Below are 27,567 nucleotides of genomic sequence, written 5' to 3' on the forward strand. Positions count from 1 at the left end.
CGCGCGGCAGTGGCGCTGACGTCACCGCCGCCCGGTCCCCGCCGCCATTGGAGTTGGAAGGCTCCTCCGGCAGCCAAATATATATATAAATATATAGATACATATCTATATATCTCTCCAGCACCGCTGCCTCTTTCTCTGAGGGAGCCGCGGTCCAACTGGGGAAGAGGGGATAAGGAAAGAGCGGCCGGGGAAAGGCTTCTCCCGTCTCCCTCAGGCCCAGAGGGAGGCGAGCGGAGGCAACGGCAACAGCGGCTCCCTCAGCCCTGCGCGAGGAGGAGGAGGAGGAGGAGGAGGAAGCCCGCGATGTGAGGGGAGCGGGGAGGAGGAACGGGCGCGCGCACGAACGGGCCGGCGAGGGCGCGCGCGCGCGCACGCACGAGGGCGGGGGGGGCGGCGGCAGCCCTCCTTCCCCCCTCCCCTCCTTCCCTTGACCTCAGACTCCCCCCTCCCCCTCACCACACATACACGCCCCTCTTCGTCTTCCCCGCCACGCGCGTGCGCAGCGTGCCCCCGCCCCCGCCACTCTCCCTCCTTTGGGCCCCCCCCACCCCTGGGAGAAGCGGGAGGGGGGAGCGCGCCCACCCACCCACATTCCAGCCATCTCCCTTTCTCTCTGCCTGGGTCTCTGGACACCCACCCCTACCCTCCTCCTCCCCTGCCCTCCTCACCCGCGCCTGGCCTCGCCCCCCCCCCCTTGTTCCTCCTCCTCCCTCCCCTCCCCGGTCCCTCCCCCCCCTCCCCTCGCTGCCACCACCACTTCAGGGCGCGCATGAGAGATGTCTGCCACCAGCGTAGACCCCCAGGTAAGCGGATCAAGGGTGGGCGTGGGGAGAGGGAAGAACGGGCAGCGCTCGCCCCCTTTCTCCCCTCCCTGCATTTCCTTCTGTTTGCTATTTAAACCTCGAGCTCCCTTTAATTCTCCTTCCTGGGCCTATGCAACCCACCCAGCCTGCCTTATCCACACTCGCCCTTGTTTCCCTTTCCCGTTTTATGCAAAACCAGCCCTGTCCTTTTTTTGGGGGGGGGGAGGGGCGGGAGGGATGAGGTTTTTCTTTTATTTCTTCCGCCTCTTCCTTTCCCCCTCCTCCGGGCCTTTGTTCGGTCCCGTAAGAGTTTGGCTGTGTCACACGCACTACTAGGCCCTCGCAGGGGCTGTTACAAGCGTTGTGCATCCGAAGGTTGTGTACATTAAGTGCACGCTGAATGTGAGGGTGAGATAAACACATATGTGCCTCTAACAGGAGCTGCAATTGGCCGTGATTTTGTTGAGTACTTGGTGCCAAACCAGGGTTTGCATTTGTGCAATGTGTGAACTGGACATCTGTAGTCATTGTATGGGTCCTTTTTGAGGAAAGATAATTGGATGTTGCAATAAAGTCTTGAGACTTAAAGGCTAATAAATGTATTGTGGCGTAAGCTTGCATGGACTATGGTCCATGTCATCAGATTCATGAAGTATTATTCTGTAAGATGTACATGCACACATGCCTTGGATTGCACTTCATGTACCAAACGCTTCACATCTCTTCCCCACTGTACAGTGTAGGGTAGTGATGGGAAACATGGTCTTCCAGATGTTGCTGGACTACAGTTTCCATTGCCCCAGCTAGCAAGGTCAGGAATAAGGAGAATTGGAGTCCCAGCAGCATCTGGAAGGCCACAAGCTACCTATTCAAGTGTAGGGCCTGTATTACTTATCTTCAGCTCCCCTTCCACTTTCTGGATCTTTCCTCCTTTGAGATACATGCTCCACATCCTTCTCCTGGAGGAACTTTTCTCTTTGCTGTCTTGGATTTTGTGGGGAACTTCTTCTCCCTTTATTCATACATGACAATTTAATTAATCTGGTCTGTGACCGTTTAATAAATTTGATTTGATTTGATACATGACAATTCTGTAGGATTTTTAAATGGTCTATTATCTCAGTAATCCTTAGCAATAGGTAGGTAAATAGTATATATTTGTGTCTCAGTCTGTGGTTAAGAAGTAGTGGCTTGCTTAAGGCTACCTTGTGATACCATGACTGATACAAGCAACCTCACAGTCATAGCCACAAAACTGTATCAAGGCTATGTATTTTCCAGAGGTGTAACTATGTCTGTTGCAGTAAAAACTGCAAAGAGACTTGTGGCATCTTGAAAGACTAACTAATTTACTTCATCAGCTTTGCCTGCAAAAGCTCATGCCATAATAAATTTGATAAGGTACCTAGATAGCCTTTCTGATTATTACTGTAAGTGCCCTTTGTTATGGTGTTCAATTTTATTTCCCACCTATTTCTTGCTTTCTTACCCTGTGTATATGTCATTCATTGATGTGCTACTTCTTGATTTGTTTCTGAAGGGGGGGGGGGGGTGTTTCTCTGGTTTCCACAAGACTTAACTTTGTTTTTTTGCTTTACTTATTTCTTAAATTTGGAAATGTGGCTACCTTCCCTTCCACCTTTCTCTTTGTGCTTTGGATGCTCAAAACTTTAGTGTTCCTCTTCATATGTCTTTCTTAACAGCCAACATTTCCCACATCTTTGTTTATCAACCTTTTTGGCCCCAATGGCATATCTGCAAATCACAGAAACTATCATGAGTGCAAAACACACACAGCAAACTTTTCTATTGAATGCAATAGGATGTTTCTTTGAAGTCTAATTTTAGCAGGAGAGTGGGACCCTGTAGGTACCAGGGAAGGCCCTTGTATGCATGTGTGCCCACAGTGCCCCCTGTGTAAACTGTTGCAGCTACTCTGTCCCCCTGCAGGTTTTTAGGTATTCCTGAAGGTCCCAAAGAAGTCAACTGCTCTTTTCTTGGTTATCTCTCCCTAGCAATTCCTCCCTTGGCATTTCATACACATGCTAAAGCTAGGTGCTGTTTCCCTTATCTGTTTCTCTTTGTTTCTGCCTTTGCTCTTGAGCTGTAGTTCTTTTCCAGTGTGTGTCTGCCTTGCAGTCCCCAGCCTTGTCTCATGAGGTGGCGAGGGGTTTCTAAAAACATCAAAGAGCCTTCTGGATCAGGATAATGTCCCACATAGTCCAGCATCCTGTTCTCACATTGGCCTACCATATGCCTCTGGAAATCCTAAATGTAGGACCTGAATGCAACAGGAGTCTCCTCTTCCTCTCTTAAAAAATATCATGCTCAATACTTGACTTTCATCGTGCTCTACTACTGAGTGTTCATTTTGTACTAATTTCTTGGGAGTCATTGAATACTGTTCATGCAGTGCCCTTGACCATTTTTAGCTGGAACTAACAAATACTTTGAGATGGTTCACTGTACAGTGGTGCCCCACAAGACGAATGCCTCGCAAGACGGAAAACTCGCTAGACGAAAGAGTTTTCCGTTTTGGAGGTGCTTCGCAAAACGAATTTCCTATGGGCTTGCTTCGCAAGACGAAAATGTCTTGCGAGTTCCTGCGGGTTTCCCCCCCTTCCCCCCCTTTTTTTAAGCCGCTAAGCCGCTTATCTGCTAAAAGCCGCTAAACTGCTAATAGCGCTAATCCGCCAATGGGCTTGCTTCGCAAGACGAAAAAACCGCTAGACGAAGAGAATCGCGGAACGGATTCTTTTCGTCTTGTGAGGCACCACTGTACATACTGACTGACTAAACTGGTAACAGATGCAGAAACCTAAGATCAGAAAGAAAGGGCTGTAGTTGGGAACTGTAGGACTTTACATGGTTTTGCCCTGTCTGTCAGTGTAGGTTACAATGTTATATATTCTTCATATATCATGGATTACTATATATATCTAAATTGGAATGATATTTTGCTTTATTGTGGCTCAGGAAGTGACATATTATCTGCTCTATCTCTCTTTATCTGAACATGTGCTTATGGCATCACAGAGACCGAAAGGACAAGATAATAAAGGTAAGGAAATTTTTAATTTAAAATAGATGGTTCATAAAGTAGATCTAGACTAAATATACTGGATGAAACTTGGCTTTCACTGTTGAAACAGATCTTATTAAAATGCAACAGGATCCTGTGTAGAATTAAGTCTTATTGAATTTCAGTGGCATTTACTCAGGATGTTTGATTAGGATCAATGTGTTAAACTATTTGTATGTTTTCACACCATTGTTTCTGTGCAGACATTTGTCTAAGTTTTTGTTTAAAAACGATGCATACCTATTTATTTTTGCACCAGCATTGTTTTCATTTGTATAAAAGAAAAGATAAAATAGGTAAATTTTCCAAGAATGTATTAATTTTGTATTGCAGTTAGGCCACTTCCTCTTCTGTCACCAGAGTATTATTGGTAGTTATGGGATTATAGGTCATGGGAGTTGACACATCACTGCTCTTTTTTCCACTGAAACTATTTTTGGAGCACTCATCCCAAAGTTCAAACTCCTCTTGACTGCAAGATGCAGAGATTATGTATAAAATAGCAACATTTGAAACAGCTGAATGTAGGAGAGCAAATAGTCACCATCACATTTGGATTATGTTGTTACATATTTTATTTAGATTTATAGTCCACCCAATTCCGAAATTTAAAGGCGGACCACAATACATCAAAATCAAAAGTATAATTTGCATGTTCAGATGAGTCGTTCTTGTTTCCACAAGCAATTATGGAATCGTTTAGCATCATCTTCCAGATCTTTTCTTCATACTAGTTTAGTATTTGGAATTTTAAATCTGGTGGGAAGTTATTTAAGCCTATATATTTTCAACAAAATTAAGAGGGGTTTAAAAACAGCTTTAAAAAGTAAGCATGGTAGACAAGGTGGAAAACTTCACCATAAGTATCATTTGCTATGCCATGCTATGCCGTCAGTTTCCTGTTTTTTGCTGGATCCCTGAGTACAACCCAGAACAGAGTTAGGCATGCTGGAGCCCATAGATTTCAGTAGTCCTTGGCTTTGGCATCTTCTGTCTAGTGTTCTTGAAGTGCCCTTCTATAGCGTTTTAAATGTTCGCACTGTGGTTAATCCCTCCCCAACAATTAAGTATAAATGCTTTCCCTTATTTTGTTACACTAAGCCGTTTAAAACTCGTAATTGCCCTAAGCTATCATATTTGTTTCCAGTATGGGGGTTTGTAGTTTCATAAAGGCTTAATTTATTTATTTTTGCATAGCTTAAGGAAGATTCTGATTTTGTGTACATAAAAGAGGAGAGGGTTTCCCCTCTAAAAGTTATCTTTTTGATATCTATCTAAGGTGGTATTTGAACTTTTATTATATTTTACTTATAAAACTCTTCTGGTAACTTAAATGCACGTGTTAACTAGTTAGTGACTTTGAAACCTCCTATCTTCTTGGAGTTCGTTTCATATCATCTGGTCTGCCATCAAATACCTGCACACTGTGAACAGTTCTGGATACGGAAGATTGCTGTAGGCTTCCCGCAGCAGACATGAAGTACTGGCCAGACTTGTTGGGCTTCAGTGTATCCCCGTGTCAACTGAGTGCACCTAAGACCATGCCTAGCACTCCCCTGAAGCTGCACATTACAATGGAAATTATAATAACTGTCAATCTGTCTTTCAGGGATACTTGTCTGTATTGAAGGTCTTCTCAGTGAGGAACCTGTGATAAGCAAGAATCCCATGGTTCCTTAGACTGCAGTCTGAAAAGCTGACTTAAAAAAACAAATATTTTTGCTAGTTATTATACACTAATAAAGAGCAATACCTATAATAATCCAGATTGTTATGAGAAAGTATAGAGTCTCCATTCTACATAAAGGATGGACTTGAACTTTAAAGACCATTCAGCTAGCATTTTATTGACCTCTTCCTGGCATGCCATGCTGACTTGGAGGCCTCTCAGATTTCTGCTCTTGCTTGCTAAGCTTCTCTAGTCTTCGTTCTCAGGCGAAGAGTATGTTAGCACATTGTATGAATGTTACTCCTGTTCATGCCAAAGCTGTGTTGCAGGTTGTTGAAAAACCTGCTTGCAAGCTGCTCAGTAAATGTCATTCAAACTAGTCTTATAGTTACAGGAACAATGGCATTTAGCGTTCCTGTGAAAGATTTTTTTTCCATCTTGTTGAAATCTGACCCCTCTGCCTTCTCTGAATTTACAGTGCCATAGGATAAAAACTGCTTTGTTTACATATGCTGTCACTGTGCTTTAGGAAATGGTTCTTACTGAAACTTCAAGAATGTACACGGCTATAACTTCAGCTCTTTTGTTTCAGTGCAAAATGGTTCTCTTCATCAGAAAGATACAGTTCACGACAACGATTTTGAGCCTTACCTTTCTGGACAGTCAAATCAGGTTAGTTAGCACTGCTGAAAATATTATTTGTTTCTTTTTTTCAAAAAGGGGCGAGAGTGAAGATAATCAGAAAGTTGTGTATTTTTTTTAAAGGAAATCATTGTAATATATGGTAGAGAGAGCCAAACTTTTTCAGGCCGAGGGAGCTGGTGTTTGTCTGCAGACAGCTTTTTCCAGGTCATGTGGCCAGCATGACTAAACTGCTTCTGGCACATGTGACAGAAGCCAGAGTGCATGCAAATGCCGTTTACCTTCCCACTGCAGTGGTACCTATTTATCTACTCACACTGGTATGCTTTCAAACTGCTAGATTGGCAGGAGGTGGGACAGAGCAATGGGAGCTCACACTGTTGAACGCATTCAAACTGCCAAACTTACGATTGGCAAGCCCAAGAGTAAGTTTGGCAGTTTGAATGCGTTCAACAGTGTGAGCTCCCATTGCTCTGTCCCACCTCCTGCCAATCTAGCAGTTTGAAAGCATACCAGTGTGAGTAGATAAATAGGTACCACTGCAGTGGGAAGGTAAACGGCATTTGCATGCACTCTGGCTTCTGTCACATGTGCCAGAAGCAGTTTAGTCATGCTAGCCACATGACCCGGAAAAAGCTGTCTGCAGACAAACTGTTTAGACTACAGCGCCACCCACGCCCCTAATCAGCAGCAGCAGCACCATAAATGAATTTGGGGGCTGTTGGGAAGGTGTTCTGACCCTTTTACCCCCTCATTGATCCTTCAGCTTAAGTTATCCCCAAAGCTGCTATTTGATGCAGAGTTTTCCCTCTGGGGATAATGGCAGCTTCAGGGGTGTAGTTTGAATCGGAGGTAAAGGGTTCAACCATTTTCCATCATGTGTAGTTTGATCCTCAGTTGCATCGATGAATGATTATAATGGAAATATAAAAGTATTTAACTGTCATGATAGCCCTGTGAGTTAAATCTGTATAAGAGGTACTGGCTCCCCAAAGGCCACCCTGTGAAAATAGTTGAACTGATATTTAACTTAGTTGGTACACACTTCTGCCCAGCTGCCTATGTTCAACACATCATGCTAGCCCAACACTTGAAATAGGCAAGTTGTTTGGGGGTTTCTTTTTCATGATGAGAGTTTTATTTTGTTGTAAAGTTGTCTTGAGGTGCTTCTTTCTGTATAAAGCAACTAAGAAAGGCCAAATAATAATAATAAGTTACTTGTATGGCACTGCTGCTGAGCAGTTGCCCATCATCTTAATTAAATAACTAGTTTGTATAGGATTCTAAACACTTTTTTCCTTCTCAGTCATGGTAGTGACTTTGGAAAATTTTATCTTCCCCAGTAAAGTGATGCTTGACACACTTCGCTTGTCAGCTGAATTTATTCCTTATCTTTTAAGTAGTTTGGGCATATCATGGTTTGCTCCTTTCTGTTAACTACAATGCTATAACTTATGCGATATAGAGTTCTCCCAGAAATAGTTAGATATGGAGAATCATGCTTTATTACAGGGTAATGAACTAGGTTACCTTAAAGGTAAAGGTAAAGGTACCCCTGCCCGTACGGGCCAGTCTTGACAGACTCTGGGGTTGTGCGCCCATCTCACTTAAGAGACCGCTGGTAAGCGGTCCCTATTTATCTACTTGCACCCGGAGGTGCTTTCGAACTGCTAGGTTGGCAGGTGCTGGGACCGAGCAGCGGGAGTGCACCCCGCCGCAGGGATTCGAACTGCCGACCTTTTGATCGGCAAGTCCTAGGCGCTGAGGCTTTAACCCACAGCGCCACCTGCGTCCCCCAGTAAGTAGGTTACCTTACTGCTCTGCTTTTTAAGGATGGTAACTCATGGTAACTAATTGCTGAAAAGAAGTACTGGAACTTATATGGTGCATATTCTTGATGGCCTGTAGAAATTCATTTTTAATATATTTGTATTAAAGAGTTTTAAAGTCTGAGTTTAAAAATGTATAGGTATTACCTTGAATAAATGACATGCTCAAATTTTAACAGACCACCCAAAGGCAGAATATTTTTATCAGTGGAATATTTTAACAGTGGAATCAACTCGGAAAATAGGTTCCAGTGTAGGCATGTGTATCAACATTGACAGTGCTTGAGTAATTTTATTGAATAATCTGAACTGATCCATCATTTTTTGGGGTAAGAGTAGTTTGGAAGAAGTCCAGTATGAGCTGGTAGCTATTTGCATGGTCCTTTACTGTGACACAGTCCTTCCATGTAATTGTACTTGAATTTTCAGCAAAGCTTGATGAGGCAATGCCTGCTGATGAGACCCTGGCCACTTTTTCAGCAGAAGGTAAAGGGACCCCTGACTGTTAGGTCCAGTCGTGGACAACTCTGGGGTTGCGGTGCTCATCTCACTTTACTGGCTGAGGGAGCCAGTGTACAGCTTCCGGGTCATGTGGCCACCATGACAAAGCTGCTTCTGGTGAACCAGAGCAGCACACGTAAACGCTGTTTACCTTCCCGCCAAAGTGGTACCTATTTATCTACTTGCACTTTGACGTGCTTTTGAACTGCTAGGTTGGCAGGAGCAGGTACCGAGCAACGGGAGTTCACCCCGTGGCGGGGATTCGAATCACTGACCTTCTGATCGGCAAGCCCTAGGCTTTGCGGTTTAGACCACAGCACCACCTGTGTGGTCTAAACCGGGTCTAAAATTAAGAGTGTATGAAACGTCACTTCTGGGTTTGTGGCATTCGGGAGCCAAAGCATCCGAGTACCAAGGCGTTCGGAAACCAAGGTACGACTTGTTGTGGGGAAATTTACCAAAGATGAGTAAAATGGCTTTATTCCGCTACGGCTGCACATGGAAATGTTAGACTTGTGGTTACGAGATAGCGTCAGGTCACAAAGTTGTGCTAAAAAGGTTAGGATATCAAAAATACCTGAGGTTGAAGGTATACTAGGTCACTTGGAATTACGGCTCCTTTTAACTTGAATGGTGTGTGGTCTTGTAAGATAGCAAAAGTCTCCACGGTTAAATGTAGTGCAAAGTTAGGGTGTCAAAGTGCAAAAGCATCACCTGTTAGGTAGGAATCACTGTTTCTTCCTGTGAATTATTAATGCTTACCTTTTGCATTTGTTGTATCCAATGGCACTGAATAAAATGTGTCTATTTTAGCATAGACGCACCAGTAATATGGAACACTGCTCCTGTTGAAATCAGAGAGGTGCCTACAATCCTGATACTTTTTTGCCTGTTGAAAATGTATTTGTTTTGTCAACTGTGTGTAGAGAGTTAAATTGATTAAGTTTTGGCTTTTTGGTTCTATATTTTACGGATTCCATTTGTCTTCCAAGGTACGACTGTATTTTGCTTGCCCTCTGACACATGATCCCTTAATAAGTGTTTGACTATTAAGTTACATTTCAACCAATTTCATCTTAACTTTCTGGGTTGCTGTTGTTTATACACACTTTCGGGTTTCTTGAAATTAAAATCCTAATTGGTCAATTTCACCTTTTTCACCTGTTATGGGTTTCTGATGTTGTATTACAAATGTGCAGCTTGATAGTTAAGAGTGTATGAAAGATTGTAGCATGGCAAACCAACTTTATTGAAGATATTTATTTACAAGCTTTTCACAAAGAAGTTTTAAAAGTAACAATTATACCTATTTAACAAAACAGCATGGCCTGTCCACCCCAGCAACAAGCTTCACCTATGTGAATGCCACACAGCATATAGACAGGGCTTTAGGAGAAAAGGAGTTATGTAAAGGCTAAATAAAAAAAGAGTGATAAAAGGTTGCTGTTGCAGAAATGACATGGAGAAAGGTTTTCAAGGTTCAGGAGCAATGACAACTTAAAGAGTGGGAGAGTCTATTACTGAGGTTGAAAGAAGGTGATTAGTCAGGGCTTTGAGGGAAGGGAACGTAACAGGAAACTGGGCAATGTAGGTAAGGAGACATAATACCTTAGGACTGGAATGGCGAGTTATGGCCCACCACCTGTTCTTCGACTAAAACTCCATAATCCTTGGCTGCTGGTCATGGTGGTTGGGACTGATGGCAACAATATCCAAAGAGACACAGCTTCCCCATCCCTGCCTTGAGAACAAATTTGTCTTCATGGGCTCCTTTGGGTGGAAGGGTGGATATAATAATAATAATAATAATAATAATAATAATAATAATAATTTTTTTATTTATACCCCACCCTCCCCAGCCAAGGCCGGGCTCAGGGCAGCTAACAAGCAATAATAAAAACAAGTTGAATGATTACAACTTAAAACAAAATTAAAATACAACATTAAAATATTGAAACATTAAAATATTAAAATCCCTCATTAAAATGCCTCATCACAGGAGGAGAAGGAAAAGAAAAAAGAAAGAGAGGGAGGGAGGGAATCAAATTGGCTCCAAGCCAAAGGCCAGGCGGAGCAACTCTGTCTTACAGGCCCTGCGGAAAGAAATCAGATCCTGGTCTCATGAGGCAGAGCGTTCCACCAGGCCGGAGCCAGAGTTGAAAAGGCCCTGGCTCTGGTTGAAGCTAATCTAACTTCCTTAGGGCCCGGGACCACTAGGGTGTTGCTATTTATGGACCTTGAGGCTCTCCGTGGGGCATACCGGGAGAGGCGGTCCCGTAGGTACGAGGGTTCTAGGCTATGAAGGGCTTTAAAGGTCAAAAGCAGCACCTTAAATCTGACCCTGTACTTCACCGGGAGCCAGTGCAGCTTGAAAAGCACTGGGTGAATATGCTCCCATGGCAGAGACCCCATGAGGAGCCTCGCTGCAGCACCTGCTGGAGTTTCTGGGACAGCTTCAAGGGCAGCCCCGTGTCGAGCGAATTACAGTAGTCAGGCCTGGAGGTGACCATCGCATGGATCACTGTGGCCAGGTCGGGGTGGGAAAGGTAAGGGACCAATTGCTTGATGCGGCGAAGGTGGAAAAATGTTGCCTTGGCTGTTGCTGTAACCTGTGCCTCCATGGAAAGGGAGGCGTCAAGGATTACACCCAAACTCTTAACAGAAGGCAGTAGCACTAATTGGGACCCCGCAAGACAAGGGAGTTGGTCCCTCATCCCCATGCCATCCCGACGCAGCCATAGGACCTCTGTCTTCGAAGGATTTAGTTTCAATTGGCTCCCACGAAACCATCCCGCCACAGCTTCCAAGCATCTGGTCAGTGCGTTCAGGGCTGAGTCAGTGTGGCTATCCATCAGCAGATAGAGCTGAGTGTCATCAGCATATTGGTGACAGCCCAGCCCAAAGCTCCGGATAATCTGGGCAAGGGGGCGCATAAAGATGTTAAAAATAAATAAATTAAAATGAACTGAAGAACTCCCTTGCTAGATCCAATGATGACATTCACTGTAGCCGGCCAGTAGAGTAAAAGGACAATAAGATTGAGAGATGTGAAGTAGAACCAGTGAGTTGTAAAATGTGATTGAAATAGCTGGCAAGATGAAGAATGATGAGAACAATTCTGAACAGACAAACTGAATTACCGGTAATCTGAGTGAGAAATGCTAGTGAGATTAATGAGTGTGCAAAATAACCAGAGCCATGGGCCAAAGAGCAACAGAGAAGATTGCAAAGTGCTAGGACTTTTCAGGGAGGCAGAAGTGACATGTTCTAGCAGGTAGTTGAAACAGAGAGAACGAGGAGAGTCAAATATGAGAGTTGTGCATTTGCAATAATTGGGGGTGGAAATGTTATTAGAACTTGCATTTATATTACATTTTCTCTCTAGGAATGTTTGTGATTGCTTGCACAGTATCACATTTTTCATACACTTCAATTTTACCAACTAACTTCATGTGCTGAAATACTGCATTTGAGAGCATTCATATAAGTCATTAGGCATAAGTAACCCATTTCTAATATTGTAACATTGGCATCTTATGAAAGTACTTTAGTCACAACTCACTAGTTGGCTTAACATGCCCAATGAAGCAGAGAAGACAAGGCTTATGGTTTACGTTTATTAATTTTGTTTTTCAAAAAGTTTTGTGTTTCTAAAGTCTCAAAGTGATTTACAAGCAAGTAAAATACAGTAACAGAATTACGAAAGCAGATGAAAAACAGTTTTCTGCGTATAATAAAATGATAGTGGGGCTGCCCGGGAAAACAAAAACCTCTCCATGTCTCCAAGATTCACCCATGAAACTGTTCGTTGTAAAGCTTGTGAACTAATACTAAACCTGTTTTCATCTGAGAGGCTGAAACAGTTGTTAAGAAAGGGCACACTTCTAAACATTGAGGGCATTTGATAGCTCTTTCAGTTACAGCAGCACATAAGATTTGTACTTTTCTGAAGCATCTCTTCTGGTTTGAATAACACTGTAAATATCTGAATCTGAAATTACTTTTCTTGTCTTTTAACAGAATAACAGTTATCCATCAATGACAGATCCCTACCTGTCCAGTTATTACCCGCATTCTATTAGCTATCCCTACTCTCTCAGTGAAGCACCATGGTCAACTGGAGGAGACCCTCCTATTCCATACCTCACTCCCTATGGACAGCTAAGTAATGGTGATCATCATTTCATGCATGATGCTGTTTTTGGACAGCCTGGTGGACTGGGGAACAACATTTACCCGCACAGATTCAATTTTTTCCCTGAAAACCCACCTTTCTCAGCATGGGGAACAAGTGGATCCCAAGGGCAGCAGACTCAGAACTCAGCTTACGGAAGCAGCTACAGCTACCCGCCCAGTTCCCTCGGTGGTACTATGGTGGACGGGCAGACAGGATTTCATAATGATACTCTAAACAAAGCTCCTGGAATGAACAGCATCGAGCAGGGAATGGTTGGACTGAAGATTGGTGGGGACGTCACAGCTTCTGCCGTGAAAACAGTAGGTTCTGTGGTCAACAGTGCTGGGATGACAGGCGCTTTGTCTGGCAATGGGGGATCAAGTATAAACTTGCCGGTATCTAAGCCAACCTCTTGGGCTGCAATTGCTAGCAAACCCGCAAAGCCTCAGCCCAAGATGAAAGCAAAAAGTGGTCCTGTGATAGGAGGGGCTTTACCTCCACCACCTATTAAACATAACATGGACATTGGTACCTGGGATAATAAGGGACCTGTGGCCAAAGTTCCAACTCCTCAGCAGATCCCTTCCCCTCAATCAGTCCCACAGCCACAAATCATTCAGCCTATTCCTGCCCAGCCACCTCCACTGGCCCAGCTGCCATACCAGAACCCTCAGCCGCCGCCATCTCAAAACCGGTGGGTGGCGCCTCGTAACAGAAATGCAGCTTTTGGCCAAAGTGGAGGAACTGGTAATGAGAACAACTCACCTGGCAATACCCCAGCAAACTCCATCCCAGGCAGCGAATCCCACCCTGTCCTTGAAAAACTGAAAGCTGCTCACAGTTATAACCCTAAGGATTTCGAATGGAACCTTAAAAATGGACGCGTGTTCATAATAAAGAGCTATTCTGAGGACGATATTCATCGTTCCATTAAATATTCCATTTGGTGTAGCACAGAACATGGCAACAAGCGTTTGGACAGTGCTTTCCGCTCTATGAATAGTAAGGGTCCAGTCTACTTATTATTCAGTGTCAACGGCAGTGGACATTTCTGTGGAGTGGCGGAAATGAGGTCGCCAGTAGATTACGGCACCAGTGCTGGTGTCTGGTCTCAGGACAAATGGAAGGGGAAGTTTGATGTCAAGTGGCTCTTTGTGAAAGATGTGCCCAACAACCAACTCCGACACATCAGGCTGGAGAACAATGACAACAAACCAGTTACAAACTCCCGTGACACTCAGGAGGTGCCCTTAGAAAAAGCAAAACAAGTGCTTAAAATTATTGCTACGTACAAGCACACAACTTCTATCTTCGATGACTTTTCCCATTACGAAAAGCGCCAGGAGGAGGAAGAGGTGGTGCGGAAGGTAAACTGGCTCTAGAATGTCTTACTGAACTTGTGGAAATACGGGAGGGCAGGGGGAGAGAGACCTAAAGGCTTGAAAGGGGCTTCTGATTTGTTTTAAAAAGCAAATGCCTATGTTTCACGTCTTGTGGGTATTCCAGAGATCCACAGCATCCATACGTAATCTCTGCTAGTTGGTCTAAGACAGTGGTGGCCAAATTTGGCCCACCAGCTGTTTTGGAACTACAAATCCCATTATCCCTAGCTAACAGGACCAGTGGTCAGGGATGATGGAAATTGTAGTCCCAAAACAGCTGGAGGGCCAGGTTTGGCCACCACTGGTCTAAGATGTCAGATTTGGCTTTGATCTTAGAAGTAGTATGGGTGGAATCGAAACCCATCCACTACCACTTGCTATATCTGCTTGTGGGCAGGGACAGGAATGCATTCTGAAGACAATCTCTTGTTCCTTATGAAATGTCATTCTGGGGAAGGTCTCCCCCCACCCCACAATATTGGAGGTCCCATTTGAGGAAGCTTAAAAGCCTCCCTGTGTGAGTGGAACAAGCGCAGCTGGATCTTGACCTGTATTCAATAAAATTGGTGTCATTGTTAGTACTCATCAGCTGCACCAAATATTTTGATACCCATTGCAATTGAATTTGTACCCTTCTAATAAAACATTACAGGTCATATGTAAGACTGAGAAGTCAGCCGTTAAGTAACTTGCAAAATTTACAGAGGGATTTTTTTCAACTGAACTCCAAGAGGGAAGGCCCAGGAAAGTGGGGTTGAACAGTAAATGAGCTTTAACTTTGAAGTAAATGGTTCTTTACTGGTGTAATCCCTCCTTCCACTTTATGTGCACAGTACAACAATAATACAAGGCAGAAAATTAAAATCTGTTGAAATAATTGCCCTCAAAAATTGCAAAATGCAGTTCATTGGGAATATATTGTACTTTTTTGTTGTGAACAGCCCTGAGATCTATGGATAAAGGGCAGTATACTACTACTAATAGAAAGAAGATAAGCATAATAGCAGTAATCAACATGGATTTAAAGGGGCCAAGAATGTAGGAGAACTGGAGGGACAACTAGGCCAAGGATCTAGAACTTCCATCAGACTGGGCAAAAGGGCACATGATTCAGGCATTGGGGATAGTGCCCTCAGCTTCAGTCTAGAGAATGCTCCTTGTACATCTCTACCAAGTATAGGCAGCAAGTTGGCGTCTCAAGTCAGATGTGCTCCTTTCAGCTTCTCCAGTTGCACTTGCTCCTACCTGATGAGGAGGCTGTCTCAGCTCTGGTTGCTTCAGGTTCCAGGTTTATCCATTTTTTTAAAGAGAGCTTCTCGTCCATAAATTGCTGATAAACCTGGGAATGTGTTGTATATGTAATGCTTCCTAGGGAAAAAGTAAGGCTGAATGAGTTTCCGTTGACTTACCTAAGATGCCTCCATTTTACAATTCCCTGGGGAGTAGGGAATAAAGTACTGTTTCCCTAAGGAAGTGTGGGATCTGGTTTTATGAGTAGTGCTTTAGAAAATACAGCAGTGGAATTTTTTATGCCACTTAAGTATATCAGAATAGCATACAGAACAAATTCCAGCATTGTAGACTTGGCCTACTGCTTGTATTAAAAAATTCTAGTGACTGATAATGCAAAAACAAAATTCTTAGGCCACTTTCTAGAAAGTAATTGGTGTGAGCAAGGTCACTGTTTCTTGCAGCCTTTGTTGTTTTTTTCTGAGCAGCAACTCCTTTTCCCGAAACAACAAGCTACTGTCAAGTTTAAAATACTACTTCGGGCCATAGTTTTGGAGTTGTTTCTTCATTACATAAAAGTGTGCCTTCAAACTCGGAGAGCAGGCCTGTTGAGGTGATCAGTAAGGCTGCCGTAGTTTCCTTCTAAAGAACAGTAGCAGGCTGGGATCCAGTGAGCCTCTTTCAGAAAGCCTAGGGACTTGCATGGTCCCAGTGTCATGTGGGGTGGACTGTGGTCGAAGAAACACAAGTCACAAGTCCCCTTCTGTGTGCTTGCGAGTCTTTGCAATAGTTCTTCTCTTGCTTTTCAGCCAAAGGACTCTGAAGAGTGGCTGACAAAGATTTAAAAGTGATAAAAACAACAGTAAAATGAACAGAGCAGCCAAAGCATATTGGTCCCAGACCAGTTTAAAAAAGCAGTTGCAAAATCATAAAAGAGGGTGTCAGATTTCACGACGTTGGTTGCATTCACATGACATGCTAAACCACCCCTTGGCTTGGCAGGACCATGCGAAGCCGATGTCTGTTTTTTATGTATCATCTAAACTGGGACTTGTGGTTAAGCTCGGTAGCTCCAAGCTGCAGGCTTCTTGGAAAGTGCATGGAGTTTCATGTCGACAAATTAGGGGGCTGGCTCTGTGCCAGTAGCAGCATGGGAAGGGCGGCATTCCTTGCCTAGCTTCCCAAAGATGTGCATTACTGCCAGTTACCAAAATGGAGTTGGAGAGGCAGCAGGCAAGTGTGGTGCTGGCACAGCAGCAAGAGCACAAGATTGGGTCCACCATTTTGCTCGCACTGCACTCCCTACTCCCTCACCCCTCAGTGTCTTGGTAACCAGAAGTGGCATGCACTTTTGGAAAGACAGAGAAGCTGTGCCACTGGTCACTATTGGGCTGTGCCCAACATAAAAGGTGAGGTAGCTGCCAGGAGAGGTGGGTTTTTCTTTTTCTACCACTCACTAGCAAGCTAGTGAAAAAAGTACAGGCCAGGGTCTATTGTGAAGTTCTTTACAAGGTATTTTCTGTTTTAATTTGCAAGCAAACGTTTTCCTCCGTACTGCGAAGTCTGCTGAAAATATAGAAGCCATTGTCTTGTTTTTGGGTGGCCCAGTTTTGCCTTGAGGCTGATGGGCACACAACCACCCGCGTTTGGCTTTATTTGTTTGCCTAGTTCACTGCTTACTATTTTTTAGCTGGCGCCGCAAAGAGTACAGTGGAGGGGCCTGCTTAATCTCCATAGGCAGGGAGTTCCAAAGTTCAGGTGCTGCCACACTGAACGCTTGAGTTCATACCCAAAGGCTCGTTTATTAGAATAGATTGAGATCTTACCAAGGCATGCTCCTTCATCGTCTCCCAAGAGAGACAGATGCCGACCATTGATCATAGTAAGTTTTTAAAAATGTCTGTTGTATAACAGTAGAACCCAAGTTGTGTCCCCTTAATGAGGGAATTTTGTTGCATCCTTGTTCGTCGTACACATGGAACAAAACTCCTGAAATACGGAGAGAATTATATGTCCCAATACTATAAATCTGTGGTCATGGCAGTGCATCCAAGGTACAGGTACAAATAAGTGTTCTAATACGATGTTTTTTTCTTTACAGGAACGTCAGAATCGAAATAAACAATAAGAATAAACATATATATGGTTTGCTATAAATATATATATAAATATATATATATATACTAGAACTGATATTAAATTTGATTATGAAAAATTGAATCTTTTTAAAAATTTGCTCTGATGCTGTATTCTGGCATCAGGAGACTGTAAAACTTTCAGCTCCAATATCTTTTTGTGCAGGGGAAATTAAATTGTTGCATCTTTTAAGTACAATGTAGTGTGTGTTTGGCTTTTGGTTTTTTGGTTTTGTTTTTGTTTTTTTTTGCCCTAGTGAATATGCATTAATTTGTACCTTTTCTATGTAAAATGCTGTAGAATCCACAAATAAAGGTGTTTTGCTGGGGTTTTTTAATGGTTAAAGAAGTTCATCTATAATTGAAGTTTCTGATAAATATTAGTATTTCCCAAAGACTTTTTACCTTCAACACAAATTATGTTTCTAATCTGAAAATTCACTATAATTTTATATTTATGTACTGCAGATCCTCTTGTTTCAACAGTCTCCAAAATTGTCTTGCTCCTTCATGGCAAGCATACAAAAAAAATACCTTGTGTGTGTTTTACTTTTTTGTCATTTATTTGGCGAAATAACATCCAAGTCAAAAGCATTGACAATGCAGCAAGTTCAGATCTCTTTGTATAGTTCACTTTTTATCTGTTTTGTTGATTGGTTTTTTAAAAAAATAATAATCCTGAAAGCACTTTTCTTTCTTGTAGAAAATGAAAAGGGAACAATTCACAAGTATCACATCTTGCATGGGCTGCATAGATGAAAATTGTACAAATGCAATTTTGCACTTGCATAATTTTCAGTCCTTTTCAGTGAAGTTTGCATGAGAAATATTCCCCTTGGGTTCTTCCTCATGCAGTCTAAAAACAGCCTTTCATTCATATCTGATGAATTTTGTGTGCACCTGCTATATCATATCCTGCAACAAAAAGATGAAATTTTCTCTGCCATTTTTTTTTTCTTGTGTTGTAGTTTTTTAATGGTTTAAATGTTTTCAGCATTGCAGGGGCTTGGGGGCAATGTGGCTTTTAAAGGCTTTTTCAGCTTTCTAATACCCATTAAATCATTTTTAATCTGTCCCCTGTTTTTGTTCTTCACCCACCTTCTCTAAAATGTCATTTAAAATTTTATACCAATAATGGTGAGCTTTAATATAGAATCTTAGTACAGACTCATATGATGGATTATGCTTCAGATGTTTAAAACTGTGTGTATGTGTCTTATTTTTTTTTCTGTTGGATGAGTAAAAACAACTGTTTTAAGAAACGGAATTTGCTGTCATGTTTTTGTGGAATGAGGAAGCTATTGAAGAAATGGCCACCAACCGGAGTTTCAAAATTAAGCATGAATTCTTGATGCTCATGCCTGTTGCTCTAGCACACCGAACCTGCACGTGTTTATTGTAGAGGATCTTTTACTTATATTAGAAAGCAAATATCTTCTGAAATCTACTTACTCAAGAGGACCTCCGATTTAAATGAAAGTTTAAGCTGTATCATTTAGACTTGTATTTAGAACATATAGCTTTGTCTCTGGACTGTTGCTTCCGATGTAAGGAGTAATGGGACAGCATCAGATTAACTTTTTTCCTCTAGGAGAATACAAGCCTTAATAAATAATACCTACTTCGCAAGTGTGATGTCATCTCATTTCTTCCCCCTTAGCACTTGGAAGCTCTGGCTTGTTTGCCCTCTGCTGGTCAAACGCTGCGGGGAGGGAAACATAGTGGAGCCTTGCCATAGAGATCGCCTTGAGGGCTTGATAGCTGCTAACATGGCCTTATTGATGGATCAAAGCCCACTTTGATGGATCACAAGTGGTGCCTCCAAGGAGGAAGTGGCAGTTAATGTGAGCGAGGTTGGTCTTCTCGTGTTGTTGGTGCTGCTTACCTGGAGCAAGGAACAGTCATCCTCTGTTTCATTATGCTGCCACTTGTTGAATATGAGTGCATATGTGGAAAGTGGGCTGGATCCAACTAATAATACTCAGTGTCAACTCACTGAAATCAGTGGCGGTAAGTTTATCCTACCTATTGATTTTGATTAGTCTGTACTAAGATGACTTAGTTGGATTCAGTCCAAAAGAGTGTTATGGTCCTGGGAAAATAATCATGATGCAATGTGTTGCCTGCTTTTAAACTCTATGGCTTTGAGACCAAAAGAGGCCTGCAACCACAAAGCCTGCACTTACTTAGAAAAATCATAAAGCCTACTTAAATTACATTAAATTGTTTACATCACCTCTTTCCTCCAGCGTTGCAGCTAGGGTTATTGTTCATATAGTTTGAGAGGAGCCTTCTTTAACTTCTTTTAAACTTCCTATAATTTGTTGAAACTTCCTTCTGTCTTTAATGGAGTGGGTGGGGTGTGTGTGTGTAGACTCCAGCAGAATGGGAGAAGAGAGAAGCTCCAGCAATTCTTTCCCATCCCCTGTCTCCCATGACCTCCAAATCTGCTATGGAGGTTCTGCCAGCCTGTTGATTAAGTGTTTGCCCAATGAAGACTAGCTTCCAGCAGTTAATTTTTTAGTAGATGGATCCTTCAATTAAGAATTGCAACTCTGATCCATAATTTTTGATCTTGGTTTCAAAACAAAAGGTTACTCATTTCTTCCTCTGCTTTTGAGTTCAGGTTCAAAAGCCTACCCGTAGGTGCCTGGGCTCACTCTTTTGATATTTTCTTTAACTTTGGCATTTTCCCTGGTAATACAGATGCAGTAAAAACCTGTCTCTGGGCTGTATGGTTTAAGGTTGCAAGTGCATGCTCATAAGTCTGAATGTTCTGTATACTGTTTTGGGGGGACAGGAGGTGGGCAGGTGTGGAGGATTCCCTGGTCCTGAATGGGGTAACTGTGCCCCTGAAGGACCAGGTGCGCAGCCTGGGGGTCATTCTGGACTCAACAGCTGTCCATGGAGGCGCAGGTCAAATCTGTGTCCAGGGCAGCTGTTTACCAGCTCCATCTGGTACATAGGCTGAGACCCAATCTGCCTGCGGACTGCCTCGCCAGAGTGGTGCATGCTCTGGTTATCTCCCACTTGGACTACTGCAATGCGCTCTACGTGGGGCTACCTTTGAAGGTGACCCAGAAACTACAACTAATCCAGAACGGGGCAGCTAGACTGGTGACTGGGGGTGGCTTCAGAGACCACATAACACCAGTCTTGAAAGACCTACATTGGCTCCCAGTACGTTTCTGATCACAATTCAAAGTGTTGGTGCTGACCTTTAAAGCCCTAAACGGCCTTGGTCCAGTATATCTGAAGGAGCGTCTCCACCCCCATCGTTCTACCCGGACACTGAGGTCTAGCACTGAGGGCCTTCTGGCGGTTCCCTCCCTACGAGAAGCAAAGTTACAGGGAACCAGGCAGAGGGCCTTCCCGGTAGTGGAACGCCCTGTGGAACGCCCTCCCACCAGATGTCAAAGAGAACAACAACTACCAGACTTTTAGAAGACATCTGAAGGCAGTCCTGTTTAGGGAAGCTTTTAATGTTTGATGTATTATAGTATTTTAATATATATTTGGAAGCCGCCCAGAGTGGCTGGGGAAGCCCAGCCAGATGGGCGGGGTATAAATAATTTATTATTATTATTATTATTATTATTTGGCTGAGAGGAAAGCAAGATTCTGAACCATGGGTGGGAAACCTGTGACCACCCAGATGTTGATGGACTACAAATCCCATCATCCTCAACCACCACGACCAATGAGTCAGGGAAGATGAAAATTGTAAAAAGGTAAAGGACCCCTGGTAGTTAAGTCCAGTCGCAGACAACTGGGCTTGCGGCACTCATCTCGCTTTACAGGCCGGGGGAGCTGGCGTTTTTCCGCAGATAGATTTTCTGGGTCATGTGGCCAGCATGACCAAGCCGCTCCTGGTGCAACAGATCACTGAAACCAGAGCAGCGCATGGACGTGCCGTTTACCCCACCCCCTGAAAAACTTGCAGTTTTGGGGTGTACCTTTGAACTGCTAGTAGTCCATCAATATCCAGAGGGCAGCAAATTCTCCATCAAGATTCTGGTTGTTGAAAAGCTACCGGAACAATAGTTAAGTACTACAGCACACATGGCTTTCAGCTGATCCTGCCGCTGCAATTTCTTCCTCACGCTATCTGTATCAAACCTTTCCTCTGCTTAACCTTTGAAAGTTCATTTCTAGAGCCTAGTCCTTTAAGCTTATACCAAAGTCTGTTGCTGCAGCGCTACCGGTTGCCATCGCTTAAAGGCGTCGACAATAGAGCTAGAATCCATTCCCCCTACAAATAGCTGCAAATACAGTGGTGCCCCGCAAGACGAATGCCTCGCAAGACGGAAAACTCGCTAGACGAAAGAGTTTTCCGTTTTGGAGGTGCTTCGCAAAACGAATTTCCTATGGGCTTGCTTCGCAAGACGAAAATGTCTTGCGAGCTCCTGCGGGTTTTTTTCCTTTCCCCCCCTTTTTCGAAGCCGCTAAGCTGCTTATCCGATAAGCCGCTAAAAGCCGCTAATAGCGCTAATCCGCTAAGCCGTCAATGGGCTTGCTTCGCAAGACGAAAAAACCGCTAGACGAAGAGAATCGCGGGAACAGAATCGTGGAACGGATTCTTTTCATCTTGCGTGGCACCCCTGTATTTGGTCTTCCACCGCAGCATTTGACATAAAGCTGTTTTTACGGTGTCTAACTAGGGCGAACGCAGTAGATACGGTGAATCGCAAGAGGTGTTTTTGTTTCGTTCATTTCACCACTCAGAAGACATGATTCCACCACTTGCATACTGGGACTGGGTCAACTTAATAGTAATGGCAAGATTGTGTAATGGGAGATGATCAGTTTAGGTAAAATGGCAACAATGGCATCTCCCATGTCTGAGTCCAAATGCTATGGTTGGCACCACTGTGTGCAGACGAAGAAGAGGTGCCCTATCTTGTCAACTAGTAAGCTGCAGGATGGCACCTTTCTGGGAGCCCCTACCCAACCCACATTTGGTGGGATCAGTGCTTCTTAATACCAGTTCCTGGAAACCATGGGAAAAGAGAGTTGCTTTTGTATTCTTGTTCATCTGCCTGGTTTTTCTCTCAGGCATCTGGTTGGCCCCTGTGAGAACAGGGTGCTGGATTAGATGGGCCATCGGCCTCATCCAGCAACCTCTTCTTGCATCCTCAATCCTGGAGTTGGCCCTGGGGCACCCCAAACGCATTGGTTCCCCTTTGGAAACAAAACAAGATCACTCAGAACTCCCCAACCGATGAGCACTTTCTCTGCCTGCAGAAGGTCTCGGAGTCCGTCCTCAACATTACCTGGCAGGGTTGGGACGTTTGCCAATAAATGGTGTGACTCTAAATAAGGCAGCATCTTGTGTTCATCTAAATAAAGGTAAAGGGACCCCTGACCATTAGGTCCAGTCGTGGCCGACTCTGGGGTTGTGGCGCTCATCTCGCTTTATTGGCCGAGGGAGCTGGCGTACAGCTTCCGGGTCATGTGGCCAGCATGACTAAGCCGCTTCTGGCGAACCAGAGCAGCGCACGGAAATGCTGTTTACCTTCCCGCCGGAGTGGTACTTATTTATCTACTTGCTTTCGAACTGCTAGGTTGGCAGGAGCAGGGACTGATCAACGGGAGCTCACCCTGTTGCGTGGATTCGAACCGCCAACCTTCTGATCGGCAAGTCCTAGGCTCTGTGGTTTAACCCACAGCGCCACCCGCGTCCCATGTTCATCTACATACTTCCTTCAAAAAACCCCTGAAACCCTGCAGTCTGCAGAAAGTTAATGGTTTTTGTTTCTAAGTCTCTCCGTTTCGTCGTTCAGCAAAAGACAGTCTTTAGTTACTAATTCCTGACCTTGCAGTGTGCAGTCAGTGGGGCACACGGGGTTTTGCCACTGTTTGCATTTGGAGATGGAAGGGTGGAGGGGGAGAGAGATGCACACAGTTTTAAGAGGACTTATTTTATAACCTGTCAGAGGGATTTTGTACCTGGAACGTTCCCATGACAACAGATTGCCGCTCCGTTTCTTTTATTTTTATTTAATGCCACAGCCGTGCCCAATTATCACGCAGTAACTGCTAAATCAATAGGGGTCAATAATGCTACATACTACTTTCAGTAATGGAGGCGTCCTCCTTGGGTGGCAAATATTTGCCTTCCCAGATCTCTTCTCTTCAAGGCCTCCTACAGTTTGGATTGTTTTGTACCTGGGAGAAGAATTTTGTGCAGAGCTAGTGCAGCTCAACTTAGATATTGAAAGGGGTTTAGGTGGTGAGGTAGTTGGAAAGGTAAGAAAACTGTAGGAAGCAGGGAAACAAAAACAAGAGGAAAACAAAATCATTGCATATTTAATGGAGAAGGGTTTTAGTTCTCCCTCCCAATCAAAGATAGAGGCAGGGCTGTGCAGAGGTACTTCGTGCTAAACTAAAAACACACCAAGGAAATACAAATATAGCACCAAGATATACTGGGTTTTGCAAAGAATTTTCCATACATATTTTTTCCCTTTATGCATAATTGGAATCTATTTAAAACGATTAAAATATATGGTATTCAACACACCCATCTGCAGCAATTGGGATTCTTGTTCTGCAACCTGTTTGGGGTCTCAGATTTCAGCAGATAACTGCCCACAGTATATTCAGCTGACTTCCAGATTGGATTACTGGCATGCACTCGATGTGGGGCTCCCTTTGCACTTGGCCCAGAAGCTGCAGCTAGCACAGAATGCTGCAGCGCAGTTGCTGGCAGGAGTGGGACCCTGTGAACCTCTTAACTCCTCTGCTCAGAGATCTGCACGGCCTGTTCCTGCTCCAGTCCTAAGCTCAAGGCGTTGCTGTTAGCATCAGGGCCGACCCAAGACCTTTTGGCACCTGAGGCAAACCACAAAATGGCGCCTCCCCCCAGCCAGGGAAGAAGGAGCAAGGAAAGATCTACACCAGGAAAAAGGGAATAAAGATCTATATTGGGATCAAGGGTGGGAAGAATCAAATCAATGTTATACGATGGTTGAAGTGGGAAGCAAAGCCATCATGGTGGGGGAAAGGAGCATGGCGGGTGGGTGCAGACCCCAGGAGACCCCAGAGGGCAGTGTTAAGTTGTGGGTGAACATACCAGACGACACAGCGATTCTTCAAACATCTCTTGTTTATTCACAGGCCAGAACAGAACAGAACTGAAGGGTTCAGCCAGCCTGCTTATATAAAGCTCCACTACAACGCAACAGTAACCACTTTCTGTAACTATCCAATCACTGAATGTCACTTTCAATCCCTTATTTGCGTATGTGGACCTGAGTGAAAACTATCTACAGTATCCCCCTGCTGGCCCAGAGCGAGAACTTCAGTACATAACAGGCAGCCCTTGCCATTTCCTCCCAAGGAGTGGGAGAAGACCAGCAGCACCTCCTCACCAAGAGGCAGCTGTAGAGGCAGCATGGGTGCGGCTGCCAAGGAGCACACCACTGCTGTTGGCAGCAGCAGCAAGCAATGCACTCCTGGTTATTAATAATTTTATTAATGATATCCCACCCATCTGGCTGTGTTTCACCAGCCACTGGTTGGTATGCCTTATATTGCACCTTGGGACCAGTTTACCTGGATCGCCTGACTTTATATATGCCCACGCAGCTGCTCTGATCAGGGTTGCAAGTGCCCTGGAATATTTGCTCCGCGCTTGTAAGTCATTGACCTTTCAGCGTGGCAGTGCTTGTGTGTACCTCCCTTTCGCGTACGCAGGTGTCCAGCAACCCACATCCAGTGGAGCTGTGGGCACGCTAATGCAGTAGCAAAGAACCAGGAAGAAGTGAGTCTGTGGAGGCATTTGGCATCGCGAAAGCTGCTTTATTTTCAGCAAATCAAAACAACGAACATAGCTAGTGTGAGCAGCAGCTTCACACATGTCCTCTTCGAAAGCAGAGAACGAAGAGAAAGTACAAAAGCACACAGAACAGAAGTATAGTGTCTGAGTTCCATTCCCACACTCCTATAACTATGGAATGTAAACAGTGGGTCACGAGATCCAACAGCAATGAGAGAATGAAATTACTAATAGCGCTTGCACTTTGGAATGTCCTTAAGTAGGCAATGCCACGGTAGGTAACCAAGCAAAGTCAAAATGGCCTGGGTGGCAGCCTCCTCTGTAAGCATGCTAGTCCAGTTAGCATGGACTAGGCCATCTTGCTTCCCAAAACTCATCCCCCAGAGCTTGGCTGCAGGAGTTGCTGGAGGGAGGAGTAAAAGGCCCCCATCCATTAGGGGCTCCACTCTGGGTTTGTGGAGGGTTTCCTCCTTAGCCTTTTCTTCTCCCAAAGATGTCCCACAAGGAAGCAGAGGTTTAGGATCAGAGTTTTCCTTCTTCCCTCCCAGGTTGATGAGCCCCATCTGCCCCTCATTTCCCTCTACAGCAGGGGCAGAAGCCTCCTTCTTGACCGTTGGACCCACTCTTGGTCTTGTCCACTCAATCTGTGGGAGCTTGTCTTCGCATGCAAGAGAAGTCCCTAACTCACTGCGGGTTTATGTCAGGCTTTGGGGAAGCAGCTATCTCCTTCCCTTTGGCCGTGGATAAGCAGAACAAAGCAAAAATAGTCTCTTACCATTTAATGAGATCACAGTGAAAGAACAAAGAGTCCATTCTTGGAGTAAAGGTGCTCCCAATTAAGGTTTACACCCACTTCCCCCGAGTCACTTCCTCGTCTTGCAACCTGATCTCGCAACCACTTTGCTTTCTGTGCTGCCACCTTATTTGCTCGTTGTGACCTTGGGCTGGGCGGATGTAGGCTTTCCAGTGAGAGAGTGTCTATTAACTCTCTCTCTCCCAGTTCTCCGTCTTCTAGCTGTTCACCACCCAGTTCTTCCCAACTTTTGTCTCTGAAATGTGCCCCTCTGCAAACCACTGTTCCAAATCTATACTGTCCCACTGCTCCTGGGAAGATTCAGGATCCAGATCAAGAGCAGGGGGAGGGGGAGGGGAGGAGGAGGCTCCCAGCATTCCTCATCTGTGCAGCCCTCCTCAAGATAGCTTCAAAGTGTAAAAGCTCCACCATTCATGCTCCCAAGCACTTGAGTACCGAGATTTCACAGATCCCTGGATCTTACACAACTGCTTCAGAATCAATGGCGATGAAAATATTTGGGAGGAGGGAAATAAAAGAGGAGACGGGTAGCGTGCCAGGTGGATTGAAAGTTCATCTAGCAAACATTTCGTGGTGCTAAATTTGAGCAGTGATGTCTAATGAGATCCTAAGGGAGTGTTAGTCTAGCTGTGATGAGGAAAGATGAGTGATGAATGCTGAATCCAGAGCAAGCAATCAAAATATCATCATTCGTAAGCTGGGGAGACATTGTTTCCTCCAGATTCTTTTCCCTTGCCGTTTTGAGGCAACTGGAGGTAGATAAGGCTGGGCCGGGGAGTGCTTTTCCAATAGCTCCTAGGCTCTTCCTTGGCCATTTGGGCTGCAGAAACATGTGCTGATCTGTCCAAGTCCATGGATATTTGAAGGGTCTCTCCACAGTTCATGTATGGTGGTTTTGCCTGCAGAGAGAACCAGGGGAAATTGTGTGGCTGATCTTGTAGACTGGTGTTCTACAACCCTGAGCCTGCAGATATTTCTGGTCTAAGACTCCCATCTTCCCCAGGCAGCTTAGCCCATTTCCAGGGATGATGGGAATTGGAGTCCAGCAGTATCTGGGGCTCCAAAGCTGAAGGACACTGCTCTACACCTGAGCACCAGGTAAGGATGCTCCAATCCCCCATTCCTGGTGTATCTGCTGCTGCGACCGTAAATTATGTGTCAGTGGAGACAACAGTGCTTTTCAGTGACTCCTCTCTGGCTGGACTGGGGAAGAATTAACTTTGGATAGGTAGTGAATAGGAGAAGTAATTTGTGGCCTACATATAATCTGCCAGTGGAGTTATGCCCCTCCCTTGGCACTGCAACCCCTCCACGTGGCTTCGTTAAACTACAAAACTGCAAAAGTTGGATGGCGACAAGTCAGGGATTATTTAGCTGTGATTCCTGCACTGCAGAGGGTTGGATCCTCATGGTCAACTCTACAGTTCTACAATTCCAGAGCATTGGGAGAGCCATCTCTTAATAATAATTATTATAATAATGCTCATCTGGCTGGGTTTCCCCAGCCACTCTGGGTGGCT

General features: G+C 44.4%; 1 protein-coding gene across 2 annotated transcripts; it reads left to right on the plus strand.

Moving 5' to 3' along the window:
• Positions 1–11: 11 nt before the first annotated feature.
• On the plus strand, positions 12–19,082 carry YTHDF1 (YTH N6-methyladenosine RNA binding protein F1). Of its 2 annotated transcripts, XM_079979356.1 has the most exons (5): positions 12–806; positions 3,843–3,867; positions 6,150–6,229; positions 12,550–14,073; positions 17,420–19,082. In XM_079979356.1, exons 1-5 carry the CDS (start codon positions 780–782, stop codon positions 17,444–17,446), a joined length of 1,683 nt encoding a protein of 560 aa, XP_079835482.1. In that variant the 5' UTR covers positions 12–779; the 3' UTR covers positions 17,447–19,082. The 2 variants fall into 2 exon arrangements, with proteins under 2 accessions (XP_079835482.1, XP_079835481.1); XM_079979355.1 differs by lacking the exon at positions 12–806 and having other exon boundaries at positions 3,628–3,867.
• The last annotated feature ends 8,485 nt before the right edge of the window (positions 19,083–27,567 follow it).

Source organism: Podarcis cretensis (assembly GCF_951804945.1).
Source record: "Podarcis cretensis genome assembly, chromosome: 6".
In the NCBI taxonomy this organism is placed as follows: Eukaryota; Metazoa; Chordata; class Lepidosauria; order Squamata; family Lacertidae; genus Podarcis; species Podarcis cretensis.